Below are 16614 nucleotides of genomic sequence, written 5' to 3'. Positions count from 1 at the left end.
AAACCTAATAAAAATTATATTTATGGTGTACCAGTACCAGAAGAAAAGAAAGACATGCAACCAGCACGTGAAACTGTGCCGGAAAAAAGGTTTATAGTCACATTTTAAGGCTTATACCACCGATAAAGTTATTTAATGCGGGTTGTTTATTGGCCTTACTTTAAAACTTACATCTAAATCATTTAAATTAAAATAGTATAGAAAACTAATGGTATGTGTATAAGAATCTCCAGCAACATCAGTCTTTGAGTCATAGTGTTAAAAAAAAATAAAAAAATCGAATGTTTGGTTTGAAAACGGATTTGCAGAATGAGGAAATCCCCAACATCTGCAAAAAAAATTTTTATTCATTTAATCAATTAATTTGATTACATAATAAAAAAAGTAATCATCAACTCTAAGCCCACTGATTATTTGCTAAAGTCACTAGCAACATGTTTGTTTTAAACTCAGCAGCTTTTAAGCTGTTTGATGTAATCTATAACATACAATTAGGGAGCTATGGTAAGTAATTCTGGTTTGCCATTTAAAACTAATTCTAAATAGTTTTGAAAGGGAACAGAACCCCACAAATTTTAGAATTATATGTGATTTTACAGTTTTAATGTGCCAGGTGATCAATCACAGATGTCAGCTTGAAACGGCAGCGCCTCTAGGTGGCCATGATGCCACATTACAGCTGAATGAAGCAGCACAGGCTTGACACAGTGATCATGTATCAAAAACTGTAACTGCTTAACTTAATAAAAATGGCAAAAGCACCAGGGTTACTATTAACATTTACCTATTCCATTTTTCATCACAATGGAGCGGATTTATGTAAAATAACTTCATAATTCATGTCATGAAAATGAGATGGATGCAACCTGCAGCTATATCAGTTTACTGGATTAGAAGCAAAGCAAAAAGCTGGATGCCACTAGAGTTTGTTCATTTGCCATCTCCCTGAAGATTTTGCAAAAACCAAAGCAACTGCAAAACTATGTATACAAAACTGTGCAACATGGAAAAAACATTTCGATATTTTCACATATTTTCACAGCTGGTATGCCAAGACAAATGGAAATAAAACAGAGACTTGCTCAAAACAGTCTATCAAATCAAATTTATTGAATTTTAAAGGGGTGCTCTGGATTCATAGGTTGCAGCTAGAATATGTAACTCCTCTTATTGTTTAATAAAACAGTTCATTCTCATTTCAGATAGGAAATTTCCTCAAAAAAAAAAAATAGGGGAAAAAGGTCACGCTACAAAAAAAGACAGATGCATCAAATCGTATTTATATGTATGAAAAATTAGAATGCTATCAAAAATAATGTGGGGCAGGAAGTGTTAAAGGTTGTGATGGTGCTGCATTTGACTTATTTAGGAATGCTGAATGAAATCTAAATCCCCCAAACATACACATCTGCTTAAACATCAGAGACACAGCAAACAAAATCAAACCTAGAATCTAAACATATACACAGGCACACATATATATAAATATATATATATGCTTTAAATGGTTCACTCTCAGATGGTACAAATTAAACATTATGGGATCATTGTTTGAATCATTATGAAATGCAACACAATGTGAATTACAACAAATTATTTATATATAAAGACCTTTGTTTTAACAGGATCAAATCACAAGCTCTATTATCAGTCTAGCAATATTAGCATAGCAGTTTGATAAAACCAATTAAAATACAAAATATGATTTCTATTTACTATGAGGCCATTCTAAATTATTGTTGTGAACACCAAAATAATGCTTAATTCTCTCCTTGAGACAATGAATGAATGACAATAACACAATAAATACAGCCACAACCTGTAAACACCGCCTGCCATGTTTCACACTGAGTTTTGTGGATATCACAAATAGATTTTTTTTCACAAGGCACTGTAGACTAAGTTTGGTTCACTGTCCACAGATTAAAATCAGTCCCAGCAAGTTTTTACAATGCTTAAATGCTTAAAATGCATTTTATCAGCCCATTGCAGTATTCACACATCTTATCAGAGGAAAGTGCGGAATATTGTTGATTGATGCTAAAGTTACTCCCCATCCGGCATGCAACATTTTGATCCAACATGACTAGAGCATGACATTAGACATTTTTCTTTTAAACCCTTAACATAACCTCCAGTCCGAAGCCTAAAATAACATTTTTTTTTAAATTTGTAATTTTTTTCATTTACAAGAAGTGGTGGCAGCATAAAAACCTAAATCTGCCATAGTAATTGTCATCGTTTTTGAGTGGGCAAGTTGGATTTGTATTAGAAAGCTTAAACCAAGTACAGTTTAAATGTTAACTTTGAGTTTACAGTCACTCACAAACATGTTCCTTACAGCCACTCAACCTGGCTAAATGATAATGTGTACTGTAAGCATGGAGTGTGGAGTTTACTCATGGTAGCAAGACAGTGACGGTTGCTCAGAAGAGTAAGCTTGTGCTAATGTGTTAGCGTCAAGACTATTATCATTTTTACATGATCTGGCTTGGTCTACTACCAAATGTCAAACAGCCTAACACAAATGTTAGTATGTAGCTAGCAGCTACTCAGGCGGTGCCACTATGTGCTAAAAGTTAGCTGAAAGAATGTACTCTTACTCAAAATAATGTTAGCAAAAGGCAGAGCACTCTGCAACATGGAGTAGGTTGAAGCTAAATTATTAGCCTCAGGTCTGCTATCACTTTACAAGGGCAGTAAGGTGTTAGCATGGGTTCTGCTGCTTAAAAAAAAGTGAAAAGCAAAAGTTTTGTGTTAGCAAGAAACTGATTGTTGCTGAACAGTTTTGACCTATACTAAACTAAACTAAACTACTTTTGATCTGACACCATATAACATATGAAGATGAGACTTGGACCTTGATATGATTTAGCACATCTTTGTAGGAAAACATGCTAACATAGGCTTAACAACTGAACATAACATAATAATAGCCTTAAATAAAATCCCACTCAAAACAAACCATTGTTTTAGTTAAACACCAACCACCATAAGTTTTATCCACGCTCTACAACTGAACTGAGAGACAATGCTAAATTGTCAGCATAAACCTCAACTCAAAGGCAAACATTTTAGTCATTCACCCACCAACATACACTAAGTTTATCTATACTTTGATATGACTCAGCAGTTTTGATATGACTCCGAATATTTAGCATTCGCTTACCAAGCTAACTAAAAATGTAGAACTGAAGGAATTTACTCAATTTACTCATTTTCAACACCCGCTTTATAGTGGTGGTTGTGTGTCAGTTGCAAGTCTCAATGCTTCCTGCCACCAGGCGACAGACCTGAACAAATCAACTGTCCATCATTTATCACTGGACTAACACAGACCAATACAACCGTACACACTCACCCCTATGGTCAGTTTAGAATATCAAATTAACCTAAATCATATTGTTTTTGTCCATAATGCTTGAAGATAACCCAGATATGCCCGGGGAAAGCATGCAAACTACACAAAAAGGCCCCTGATATGACTCAGCAGGTGAGGATAGTTAATAGAGGCTCAAGAACAATTTTAGTGCTACAGTGTTAGCATGCTAACATTCTAGTTCACTACCACTGAAAATATTAAGTATTATCCTGAAGACTGATTTTACTCAGTAAAAGTAAAAAGTTAATAATGGCTCCTAAATGTTAGCATGGCATAAATTCAAAATTATATATATACATATATATATATATGTATATATATATAAAAGAAGCTTACGTCTGTTAGTGTTTTGCCTATCATAACATTGAAGTCATCTTCCAACCAACATGGTAAATATTAACTTGGGATTCAGAGGTTAAGATAAACCAGTAAGGATAAGCTTAACAACAATTCAATATAAACTTAATGCTAAAACATAGACATTACATTAACATTTAAAATGTTAACAGGAAGCTGACTATTGATCAACACTGCATGCGCCTTCATTAACTCGCCAGCTGACCAACAACAACCATTTTTCAGCGATGCTTGGAAACTGATTATCTCTCAGCAGAATAAAGTGCTAGCATCTGCAAAATGACTGAATATATTAATGTGAAAATGTTAGCATGGAATGAATTCCCTGTAAGGAAGAAGTTGATTTGTGTTAGGACTGTTCCAATGTTTTCATCATTCACCTGCTAACAGCAAATAGTGTTGGCATGGAGCAACTGAATCAGTGGTGTCCAGAAATGACATCACTATGATTATGATGTAGTTGTACAATATAGTATATATAGGAAATATGGAAAGCCCAATTCTTTACTATTACATCCGAATATTGGTAACTGTGTAACCCAAAGAAAGAGGTTAAGACTGGAGGTCAGTTGAGTTTTCAAGTGAGATATGTGCATCTTTACTATGAAGAAAAAACATGTTTTATGTATTGAAAAATCAAAGAAAATCTTCTTTATATGTGGTTACTGTGACTGACTGAAGTGCCCGACAGTCTTTGGTTTACCAACCCTTTGACGTCTGAGTAACATAAGCCATGCAAGCATAAATAGGAAAACTCTGAGGAGAAATCTGCTGTTAAAAAAGAGGAAGAAACAGCTACTATTCTAGATGTGATCATCTTCATAATCGATCTGTTTCATCGTCTACCAATAAACATCTATAGATACTAACCATTTCTTCAAACTCTGAGCAAAGAGGATGAACTTAGATTTTCTTTATTAAGAATCCACTGAATGAGATTTAGATATGTACACTCTTCATGCGTTTGACATTTCATAATTCTTACTGAGAGATGCCTTAAGGCGCTGGGTCAAATGCCGGTTGTGTGCGAGAGTTTCTGATTTGCACATGATGGCAGTGACCCATTTGCCCAGCAATGGAAGCAAAGGTGTTGTCATCACGTGGCTATGAAACTCACAGGAACCAAACACTGCAATTAGGCCAGGTCAGACAACTATTCAACTATCGTCTTGTTTAGTTTTTTTTCTTCTTTTTTTTATTTAAACGTGAAACTCGGGTACTTTCTTCAGCCAACGCAGAGGTCGTGTTGAAAAAAATAAATGCCAAATCTTACTATAGACATGCAAAAAAAAAAAAAAAACTGCACCTTTGATGATGACATTGGGATGAATGTAACTTAAGTTTGGAATGTAAGAATTATTATATAATTTCGAAGCTAAGCTTAAAAACTCATTGTAAAGCCACTTAACTTTAGACTTTTCTCATTTCTTCACCTTTATTTTAATCAAGTTGTCGAAAAAAAAATATATATAACGACATACTTTTCGAAGAATCAGCTTTTGAGTGTTAGATCTCAGTAAAATGTATCTCATGAAATGTTTTATATCCCAAATACAGCAACGATAAAGTTTGGGTTGAAATGCAGTTGAGCAAACAATTTCAGGGCGTTAAGATGATCACATTTATACTGCTTTGAATATGAATGAAAACAAATCTATATGCCTGCATTTTGTTCAGTGCATTTCATGGAAGGTGAGGTTACAGTGGTTGAAAAACTTGGATATAGAAACGTCAATGCAGCACACACAGCTGCACTGCCCATAAACCGCTGAGTGGACAGAAAGCGGAAAATGCTGGCGGCAGATGGCAGCAGAGGACGGCTCGGGCTCACCTGGCTTTGCTGACGCACCCAGCAGAATTTCTACATCTTCACAGCACATCAGCCAACAAAGGAATGAACTTTTAATCTTGAACGAAATATCAATGACCGACTACATTTGTAACTTCCACAGGTAATGAGTGGTGTGAAATGTGAAAATGTTTCACAAGACATAAAAGAGAGTGGGAGAAATCAGCTGAAAGAAAAAAAACGCAACGCAACACAAAGAGCATGGTAGGTTTCCAGTAACAGCGGCCTGACTGGCCATGGACAAAAGAAGCCTGCACTCTGCTGAGCTGCAGCCAAGCCGAACAAACAAGCCGTCATTCAGCTGCTCGGCTCTGCTTACACCCTCAGCCTCACGCTGCTGGTCAGTAAACAGGCCGGCTACCAGTGAGCTGACTCAGCGCCTTCTACAAGCAGTCAAGTCATGGTGCATCTGAGAACTTCATACTTTAAATTAAAATATTATTTCTGACACGAACTGTCACTCTGATCCCATCAGTGATCCAGGCAACGGTGTCCTTATACAAATATGAAGCAGAATTCATAAGCAATAAAATAGAAAAAAAACCCAGCTAAATTCAATACAATCAGTGGCTTTGCTGCTACAATATCACCAAGTCTGGTAGCTTATGAGGACTTACGGTAGCTATTTTTAGAACGTTTTGATAAATATTGTGTCATATTTTCTCTTTTGTGCTGCATTTACACCGTGTCAGCATTCAGAATTACACCTGATTCACAGTTCAGCAGAAGTGACAACGGAAGCGAAAATTGAAGAAGCAAGCAATCATGAGGCAAAACCACCAAATACATGAAAGTAAGGCTGTCGCAGCAGTTTAAAATGTCTGGCAGTAATGTTACCATGACTGTACACTTCCAAAAGCTATGTCAATTCTACACTGCATGTAAGAATTAGAAAGATAAATAGATGTTGCCATAAAAGTGCCTGCTCGATCACGTCGGCATCCTATTTGTCAACAGCGCTGTAAACGTGTCCATGTGCACAACAAAATGTTTGTGTGATTATCATTTACAGCGATACAAGATTATGAACTCATGAAATCACTCAAGGAGGAGATTTGAAAGCACTCAATTTAAATTCAACTGGAGATGAGCCTTTTTTTCAAGCTGGGACTGATGCACCTTCGTTGCGCAAAGTACAGAAATGGAACACGGGGTTGAAGCAGAGCCGCCGTTGATCCGCCGCTGAACCGCCTCAGAGTGCAGTGGAGGTAGTAACAGAGATGAAATGATACTGCCTCGCGTGTGTTCTTACACACATCATAAACAGCATCGTGGAACTCCCCACTTAAACCAACAATGCTGCCGTCGCTCAGCGGATTCCGCAACATCGGCTCGATGTGTGTAAGGACACAGTGACGCAGGGCTGATCCGCCTCTGTTTGGCATGTGTGAATTAAGAGAGAGAACAGCGGCGGATTAACGAGGATGTCTTTTTTGGGCCGAAAAATGCACAACTGATGTGTGAAAGAGGCTCAGAATTTGTGTTTAGTTGTGTAGAAATATACAGAGGTTAACGAAGGGCCTCCCCAAAAGATTAAAGGAGAGAATAAATTATGAGGTGTGGACCAGTATGTTATGACTTTACATTAGTGTTGCATACAATACATGCACCACAGCCTCTTTTGCATAGATTAAATTTACAGGACAAAAAAAAGGCCATTTAGAAACAAAGCCTGAATGATTAAAGATATACTGAAAGAGTTAAATTACCTCTGGATGACGGATGGAACTAATAAAATATTTTCTATACATTTCTTTGAATTAAATAACCAAAGTGAAGCATGAAATGCTGATTCTCTTTCATAAATGCCTCTGAAATAAATGCCCATCTGCAACAGGGAATTTGCATGATAATGGTCCTCTGTGGTTAAGTAAGTTCAAGTTTTAAAACTATTTTTCTAATGAAACTAAAAAAATGATTTCAATCTCTAAAAACTGTAAGAACTGTATAGAAAGCTTTATGAGTTAAGTGCTCAATTCCACACCTGATACAGAAGTGCATACAAATCTTTGCATCTGCAGAAGAACTAAACAGTAAGTACTCATCAGGAATCTTCTCTTTTTTCTTTAAGGTTTGGGGAATTTCAGTCCTCTGCTTGCGTCTGCCTGCATGAGCCACAGCACACCTTATTGCTCTGACCTGGCCCCGAGTTCAGGAACCACCTTTATTAGCTATTATCATACCCCACCCAGACTGTCATACCCAAGCTGCACTGCAACAGCTCCCCATCACCATGTCAGCTGCAATGCTCCAGTGTCAAAGAAAAATTCCACACAATCACAGCAGAGATTTTTAAAAGAGAACTTTGTAAATCCTTCATCTTAGATGTAAGCTGCAGAGGGGAAGAGAGGGGAAGATCTTATCCAATAATTTCTTGCTCAAGGCGATTCACATTTAACTAAGAAAAAGATATCAGGCTCTACAAATCACATCTCTGACAATACTTAAAAATGAAACTCTGAAAATGTTTAATCGTGTTAAAAAAAGAGGAAAACTGACTCTTGATGTGGATTTGTGACCGATGCCACGCTGTGCAGAAAACAAAATGAGCAGAGGTGAAAGGTCACAGACTATCACATTAATTGGGTGCAAATGATGTAGCTGTTTTTAGCTCTCGGGTGTAGATGAGGTGACATGTATTGCTCACTTTTTTCCCTGCTAATACTGCCAGAATATGCATCCTACCTACCACAACTCCTAATCCGCCTTGCCAGTGTGTTAAGTGATAGATAGAGAGGAAAAGAAATTGTATGACATCACTGTTACAACAGAACCAAACACTCAAATACAACCTGTTGAAACAGCCACTCAGTGTAACAGACCTTTCCAATCAGCAGCAGCTGTAAACACAGTGGGAGTAAAGAGAAAATATAAAGTCTCTGTGGAAGCTCCTCTTTAGTTTCTGGTGTGTCTGCTCCACACTTCACACAACCTTTCTTCAGTACTGTAAATGTTAAAACAGTGTAGCACTTCAACAAGATCCAGGCCAGAGTCAAATCCAAAAAGAAAAACACATATCACCTAAGTTCAGTAGTAGCATTAGATTGGTGGTGGAGAGGTCCACTTAGGCAGCAGATTTGTAATAGAGGAGTTAAAGTGTGCAGAAAATGCCCAGGAGTTGTGGAACAAGAGCAGGCAGCCCTGGTGTACTACAGTACCATGGTGGGGTTGAGTTAGTAGCTGAGTGTGCGGCTTGAGCAAGCAGTTGTGAAGTAGATATCAATCATCCTTAGAGCCGTCAGCGACGGCGGCCGCAGGAGGCGAGTGCGGCCTACGGCTTCGCTGGTACAGACGATAGCCCTTCCGGCACAGCAGCACGAACCAGTAGACCTGCGGCGCCATGATGCACAAGCTGCCCAGGTTGGCGGAGAGTGGCAGGTGGAAGGGAACGCTGTAGAGAGGGATGCCGTAGTGGTGGCCGTACATCAAGTACATGTAGGGGAAGAGGGCGATGCGGCACATAAAGAAGGTGAACAGCACCATCCCGCCATTGGCCTTGTGCAGCGAGCAGTCCTGGAGGCTGAGCTGAGGGAGGAGACAAATGGGACACGGATGGAATGAACACAGTGTACACACATTTTCCCAGTTTCAGTCGTGGTCACATACTCTTGCATGTAGTGGAAATGAACAGAAGGATCACCTTGGTCTCTTCCCAAGAAACAATTCAATCTTTTAAGAAAATGTGCATCTGGCACAGTATCTAAGTTAGCTGCTTATGGGTTTGGTGACTGTTCTCTGGTCCGCATGTCCACTTACTGAACGATGCTTCGCTCTTTTTTCTTTTACATTTTGCACGTTTGTTTTTCCTTTCGTTTAAATTTGATTTTGTTGAGGGATAACTCACAATATCATCATGAACACTTCCTATCAAACATTTAGAAATCTATAGGTCCTTTATGTCTGTAATTATCTTTTTAATTCATAGAAGTCCTTAAAACCCGTCGTGTTCTGCATCCATAGCAAAGATCTCCAAACACTCTAAGGTCATAACAACAAACATTCCTGAGCCAGATTGAGAGTTTTTCCTGTATTACGTCTGTTTTTTCTTTAATTATAAAAAAATAACTTTCTACCTCAAAGAACAGCCAGCAGCCTACAAGTTCGACAAATTCACATACTAATAAATAAATACAAGTTAAAAAGGTATTCAAAATTACAAAGGAAGAAATCTAATAAATAAATTAGTCAAATTAGAATACAAGTCATTTCACTCGCTTGCTTGAGTACTCAACATATTTTACATTTGCTACCCACCTGCTACATCGAGCTGAAATGCATCCGATCTTATGTTTAACCACTAAAACACATAACTAACAAGCTACTACTATTCTCTGTGAGGAAAATCAGCGCTGAAGCTGTGTCACTTCAACCCGCCGGTGGGGCCTCGCTCCTCCGAAGATGTCGGAGCAAATTTTCAAGCCGGTTCAATCGTGTCGAATCAACCTTCGTATTAGAAGCTTGGAGATGTATGTTCTCGCCTAAAAACTACATTTTGTGACAGGTTCGAGGCAGCTCACTGTTGCTGGTGAAAATAAAAGTCTGAACACATAAGCATGCAGTTCGTTATTCGTCTGAAATGTGTTTTTGGATGCCTGTCAGGAAAAAAAAAAAAAACAATAAATAAAGCTCTTAAATTTCTAATTCACTACTTTCTCATCTATCCAGTCTGTTTTTTCTTCTTCTCTGATTTTGTAGGTTTATGTGTGAATGGGATCTCATTTGTGATGCACACAGCACTAAAGGAGGCCATGCTGGTTATCTTGTGTGACAGGAAGCATGCGCAGGCAGCTGTAGTTTAGGCAGATCTACATTCTTATCCAACAACAACGCCTGTATGTGATCTTGAACTTGTGAAAGATTTGAGGACACTTTGGTTGAGGGCAGAAAAAGCTTCTGGCAAAGTCTCTGTGCTGATCTGGTCCAAAAGAGGGCAGCAGTGCAGCTTTGCTCTGCTCTTTTTCTCTGCTGACAGCAGATGTCAGCAAAGACCCAAAGGCTCACGCTCCACCGATTTCACAGAGGTAGACAGTAAGGCTCTTCTATTCTTAGATTAATGCATTGCAAGCCTCAAAGGCTCAGAGTACATATCGACTGTGTTTTCCAATGTGTGGGGTGTGATGTGTCTGTATGGATGGTACTAATGAAGACATTAAGTGCAGCAGACGGCTTCTAAGGCAGAGAGCGTAAATAGTGTCATGGCTTCTTTGCTCAATGCTGCTGACTGATTTGTTTTTTTGGTTTGTTTTTTTTGGTGAGCTATGCACCTTAATTATTGATAAAACAGTGACAAACAACCTTCCAAATCAAATGGAGATACTTGATGATGCAAGACTGTGCATCACCTAAATAGGATTACAAACGAATAAAAGAAGTTAAATACAATTAAATCTGAAGAAAAACTACACTTAGAAACTTAGTTTTATTCTGTGTTAAGGACAGCAGCATCATTTCAAATCCCAACGGGTCTTTCAGAACTCAGAATAGGCAGTTTCAGTACGTTTCTAAAGAAAGCACTTGCGCATGAAACCTGAACAGAACGCCTATCAGATGCCTGATCCTAATTAATGTTGCTACAGCTGTCCATCCCTGTGCTGCACGACAGGCACAGCCGCTGGTCATTCTTAAACCACATGATCTTCATCAGACCAAGAAAAAAAAAAAAAAACTAAATTACAACAGTTAGAAAAAAAGTTAAATGTATATATAAAAGCACACTGTGCTAAAACTCCTGCATGTAAACACGTTAGTCCAACAGAAATCCAAGTCTAAGTGCACATTAACACAGCCAAAGTCCCAACAAAGCTGTCAGTCGTGTATTTTTCTGTTTCTTCTGTCAGATGACTAAATGCGTCACAGATTCTCACGGTCACTTAAAGCGCCATCAGGCGCAATTAAAGAAACATTCAAGTAACTTAAAAACAACACCTGTGCAGTGAATTCAGCAGTACTTACGCGATCTCATGCAGTGAAAGGCAGAATGACGTGAGCATGTTCTCACACAGTCTACAGGACTGGACGTACACATTAATTACCCTCATCTGCTCCCATGCAGGTATATGGGATAGGGACACTGGTCCAGCTAAACGGTCCAGCCCAGCTCTAACCGTAGCTCGACTCAACTGTGCATGTAACTGTGCTGAGTTACCATCCTGTCAGAGGTGTGATTAATACTTTTAAACTGACTTTTAAGTCTACATTGGGAAAACATTTCAGGTTAAAAGCTGATAAATCCATTTGGCAAATGAAATAAAAACTTGGATGGTGTTCTTTAGACACTGCGCTGATGTATAGTCGTAGCTTTCAGAATCAGCTTCCACACACAGGGGGAATAAAACATAATGGTTATGGTAACTGAACTGTTTTTTAATGTGACCCCTCTCCACACAAACTGGAGTGTATTTAATGACACGCTCCGTGGTGTTCGGAAGTGGAAACATGCCAAGATTTAGTAGATCAGCACAATGCTAAATGCCTGCATCTACAAAACTGCAGTTGTGGCTTTGGAAAGAGTACAAAAGGTGACACTCTTGCTAAACGTTGTGTATTGCTCTAAGTAGAGGCAGGTCCAAAGAACAAATGGAAACACAAATCTCTACAGACCTGTTGCGTCTAGTTACAGTTGCTAAGCTATGATTGGACAACCGCTGCTTGAGCTACGTATTTAACAAATCATTTCCCTACTTGACTGTGCGGTGGTTGATCTGTCAAACAAAAACTTAATGATATTTTCCAGTACAAAACATGACAGATGCGTTACTTCCCAGTTTGTTTCAGGTGGATGCCCATGTGTACGTGCTGTCTCACCTGAATAAGTATCTTCCCCAGGGAGACAAATGGTGTGCTGAGCTCTGTTAGAAACAAGCAGCCAATGAAGAAATCCCCCTGGTCCTTTCTGAAGAACTGAGGAACAGACACACAGAGCACACAGACTGAGCAAACAAACAGCATTGGGAAAGAAAAAACACAGCTGACATTCAAGGTCACTTTTTGGAGCAGTGTCTCTGGAAATTTGCTCAGAAAGCTTTTTTTCATAGATTCCGTTACAGCTGGACAGAACCGCTTCCACTGTAGATGACCCGATCTGGGTGTAATTTACACAGTATGTTAACATGATCGGAAAGGAAATTAGGTCCAGTTATTCTGATACTGGAGCATGCTTATCAAAGGAGTCGTGAGAGTCGGACCTCCACATTTCCAGCCTTGGGGAAGGTCTGTTATGATGAGTTAGATCACCTTCAGGTTCATTCAGTATCACAGAATATTTTCAGTGGAATGGATACAAGTTTTGGACTGTCTGAGGGGATGTTGGTGCATCTACACTGGTCAGACATGCAGTTTCAAAGGTGTGTGTTGAAGACTTCACCACTGAGTAAATATGAAAACAAAACCCTGCAACATGTTATCAAAAGCCTGACATCTTATCCATGGTCAGAAATAAGTAAGCCCCACTGTTACTGAAAATGTGACTGTTCTGGATTAGAGTGTCAATGATTTATTCTTCATGTGTCTGTACACTCATGCATGTCCTACAGATGAGACCGACTGCCAGACACAGCTTTTACATCATGAAAGGGATCGATAGCATGAACTTTATTTCAACCTCAGGTACTTTATTCAGAGACTTCTGGACAGTCTCTTCCCCAACATGTACATTTTATTTACACGTCATTCGTCATAACTACAATATAAATACCCAACAAATCGAACACAGAGGTCATTTTATTTTAACACAAGCTAGTGAGTTGTGACCTCTTACAAACAAGGCTATACTGTCGGGCCATATTCAGGTAGCCTGTGACCGGGGAAATACTGTGTTGTCTCACCGTGATGTGTCAGTGGGATGCTTCGGAGAATCAAGCTCCACAACCAGCCTTAACACTTATCTAAAGAGGTTGGCTGGACTCCATATTGGAAACCAATATTTTTTTCCAACTCATTTTTCAATTTCAAGTTTATTAGTCTTGTTAGTTTATTAGTCCGTCCCCCCCCCCCCCCCCCCCCACACACACACAAAAACAGCATATCAATTAGATTTAGGTGGATTAAATTCAAGACAGACATATGGAGGCTGCAGAATAAACTCCTTTGACTGATAGTAATGAGATAATCTGTCTGTTTTTTTCAGTGTTGCAAAAACAAGAGCAGACATGTGACTCTACATTAACTTCCACCGCACAAAAAAACAGGCAGACAGTCTGTTGGGGGGAGGGGAGGGACTGATGTCCTGTGCATAAGTAATGGAAGAAGCGTTCAAATATTGACCAGCAGCACAGTGCTGAGTGATGCCACCGTAGAACAGGTGAGTCAGTCGAGATGGATAGAGACTCAAAACAAAAGACAAGCACTATGTGGAAGCCTAGCTTGCAGTGCGCTTTTTGATAAATAAAGCATGAGCTGCTCCAGAAGTAGCTTTGCCATCTGCCTACTTAAAAATGACAGAGGCCACAGAGGCAAAACTTTATTAAAACCATGACTTCATCACTACCAGGCTACATCATCTCAACCCCGTCTCCCATGAGCATAACTGGGTTAAAGTTAATACTTCATTACATCAGCACAAGAAAAATGCAACTTAACCCACTCTTATTTTTCCTCAAAGACCAAAGGTACACAGTAAACTTTTATCATACATTTTTTCTAAAAAGATCCTCTTCAGTTTTTAATATTAACCCAACTTAATCTGACTAAATCCACAAATGGATTACGGCACATCTTCCAAGATGCTTGAAATAACATAGCTGACAAGTAGTTGAAAAAGCTTCCATTTACCACAGTAATATACACAGGCTTTCAGTGGAAATGCGCTCCAACTGAAGCAGTAAACCACTACATACTTCTCCGCCTCAAAGCTCATTCTGTACATTTGCCTGCAGCCACTGGTTACAGCATTCATAAGTCCTAGAACATGAGGCTATCATTCAAATGTGTTTTATACAAATGAGCCAGTTTACAAAGTAGATGCATTTGAAACACGAGAACAATCTCAAGCCACAAAATAAAATGTTGACACGTGACAACTATAGGCAGGTTCAATTATAATGAGCAGGCAGTCGATCCAGTTAGGCATTTCCTCTGATGTTTGAGTTGTTCTTTTTGGAAGAACTTACCCAGAATATGTATACAAAACTGGCCTCTGAATTTCTCTAGATATAAGTTCAAAATCACAACAGGTTCTAGCTATAGTAATAACTCGCTCCCATCACATATGTACTGATAATCAGATGGTAAGTGAACGGGTTCCATAACATTTAGCGGAAGAAAAAAAAAAAGAACTGGTTGGTGCTAGTAACCTGTACTCACTTTCAATACATAAAACACCATTTTGAATTGCTGCCGTCACATTATCAGACACATCAAAATTTAACAGATGATTAGTTGTTCAGAGCAATTTATCAAATAAATCAACCACAGCGCTGTCCTAACTTTCTTCCTCCCTGCTTTTACATATGATAATCAGCTACAGCATTGAGTTTTTTTCAGCCTCTAAGTCAAATGAACAAGAGAAATCCATTTAAAAAAAAAAAAGGTTTGAGCTCCCACTTTGACTGTGGAACTCCCAGCCCGTACTCAGCAAAGACGTTCCTGTCCACTATTCCCGCCACTTGATCACAGCGTTCCATGTATGCTGTACCTTCCTGCATCTTACACCCTGCTACTATGTTCTGGACTGACTCAGGGGCCTCCTGGCACAGCTTGGACCCGGAGTCCTGTCTGGTGTGGTAGACCCCGGCTTCTATTGCTCTTTAATCAGGGCCTGTTCTGATGTTGCCGACTGATAGGACCCTCCATATCAGTCACTTCTTCAATCTGTTGGTGGTACATGCAGGAACTTTTCCTTGCATGATGATTCCTCTCACTTGGAGGGTTTTAGCTGCATGTGGTGTACACTTAGCAGTGCCATCTTCCTGATGTACTCCTTGATCTTTGTTGTTTCGTCTTGATGGTAGCTCTGACACTCATCATTCTCCGGTCTCACCTGGTGTCAGAGCTAATGGAGACTGGTGAGTGACCTGAGGTGAAACCCTCCATGCATTGTGAAGGGCTTTTTGTCTTTACATCAGCTTCTATCTCTTCCTTTGGTCAGGTTATTATACCAGCAGGGTATTTGATAACTGGCAGGGCATACATGTTGATGGTTTAGACTTCTTTTTCCTACTCAGATGACTCCTCGGGACCTGCGTTAAGTCCAACTTCCTTGCAGTCTCTGCATGGTTGCCATTTCCCTTTATGACCCCAAGGTACGGGGTCATAAATGGGCTATTTTGCCTTCCATTTGTTCAGACCCTTCAGTTGTGACCTTTTTCTCTTTGATACAATTCGGTCACATTTACCCTAAAAATGTGGCTTTTTTTTTTTGTTTCTTCCGTTTTTAAACAAAGAAAATTCTGTAATTACTGTATCTATTTTCTGCACTTCATCAAACAACATGAACAATAGTGTTGTTATTGATGCCATCTTCTGTATTGCTCTAATCTTTATTGACAAAATGTTCTGTATCTCATGGCATTGAACATTTTCCTGGGAATCTATATCAAATTCTAAATAGTGGCAATGACTTATTTTTCAGCTTACCTCATTCTTATCAACCCACCATTTTTAGCTGATAGAGAGCTTTCTAACAGTATGACTGCTGACTCACCATAACAACAGGAGCACAGGTGTAAATAATACTGCTCATAATGGCCCTGCCAGGTCAAAGGGTATAAACGCACAATAACTGCACTCTCACCTGGTTATCTACAAATGTTACCAGCTACAGCAGTGCTTTTCCTACAAAAAAACAACATGTGAACAGATCTAAATGTTTCTGTCCTTTAACAGCACGCTGGATAACTAAACCAGCTTCTGTATTACGCAGGGAAGCCAAACTAGGAGCTGATGAGTGAAGGCACAAGTGGAGAAACAAAAGAAGGGGAGATGAGTTTAGAAAAAGAGAGGATGACTGCAGCTGGAGCTGAATAATGTAGGGTAATGTGATCTCATAAAGCCACTGACTGCCACTGCAAACAAAGGTCTGGGTTTTTAC

At 39.1% G+C, this 16614-nt stretch overlaps 1 protein-coding gene across 1 annotated transcript in view; it reads right to left on the bottom strand.

Annotated features, from left to right (window-relative positions):
* Positions 1-1082: 1082 nt before the first annotated feature.
* tlcd3a (TLC domain containing 3A) overlaps positions 1083-16614 on the bottom strand; it is a 32553-nt gene continuing 17021 nt past the window's right edge. Inside the window, exons 4-5 of the mRNA XM_072374296.1 lie at positions 12393-12488; positions 1083-9113 (exon numbers count right to left, since the gene is read on the bottom strand). Coding sequence (XP_072230397.1) covers positions 8808-9113; positions 12393-12488 — 402 coding nt within the window. The 3' untranslated portion in view covers positions 1083-8807. The remainder of the gene's footprint in view (positions 9114-12392; positions 12489-16614) is intronic.

The sequence above is a fragment of the Leuresthes tenuis genome, unplaced genomic scaffold (assembly GCF_036924035.1).
Source record: "Leuresthes tenuis unplaced genomic scaffold, fLeuTen1.0.hap1 SCAF_21, whole genome shotgun sequence".
Lineage (NCBI taxonomy): Eukaryota > Metazoa > Chordata > Actinopteri > Atheriniformes > Atherinopsidae > Leuresthes > Leuresthes tenuis.
The sequence above is the reverse complement of the archived record's forward strand: the minus strand, read 5'-3'. Positions and strand labels throughout refer to the sequence as shown.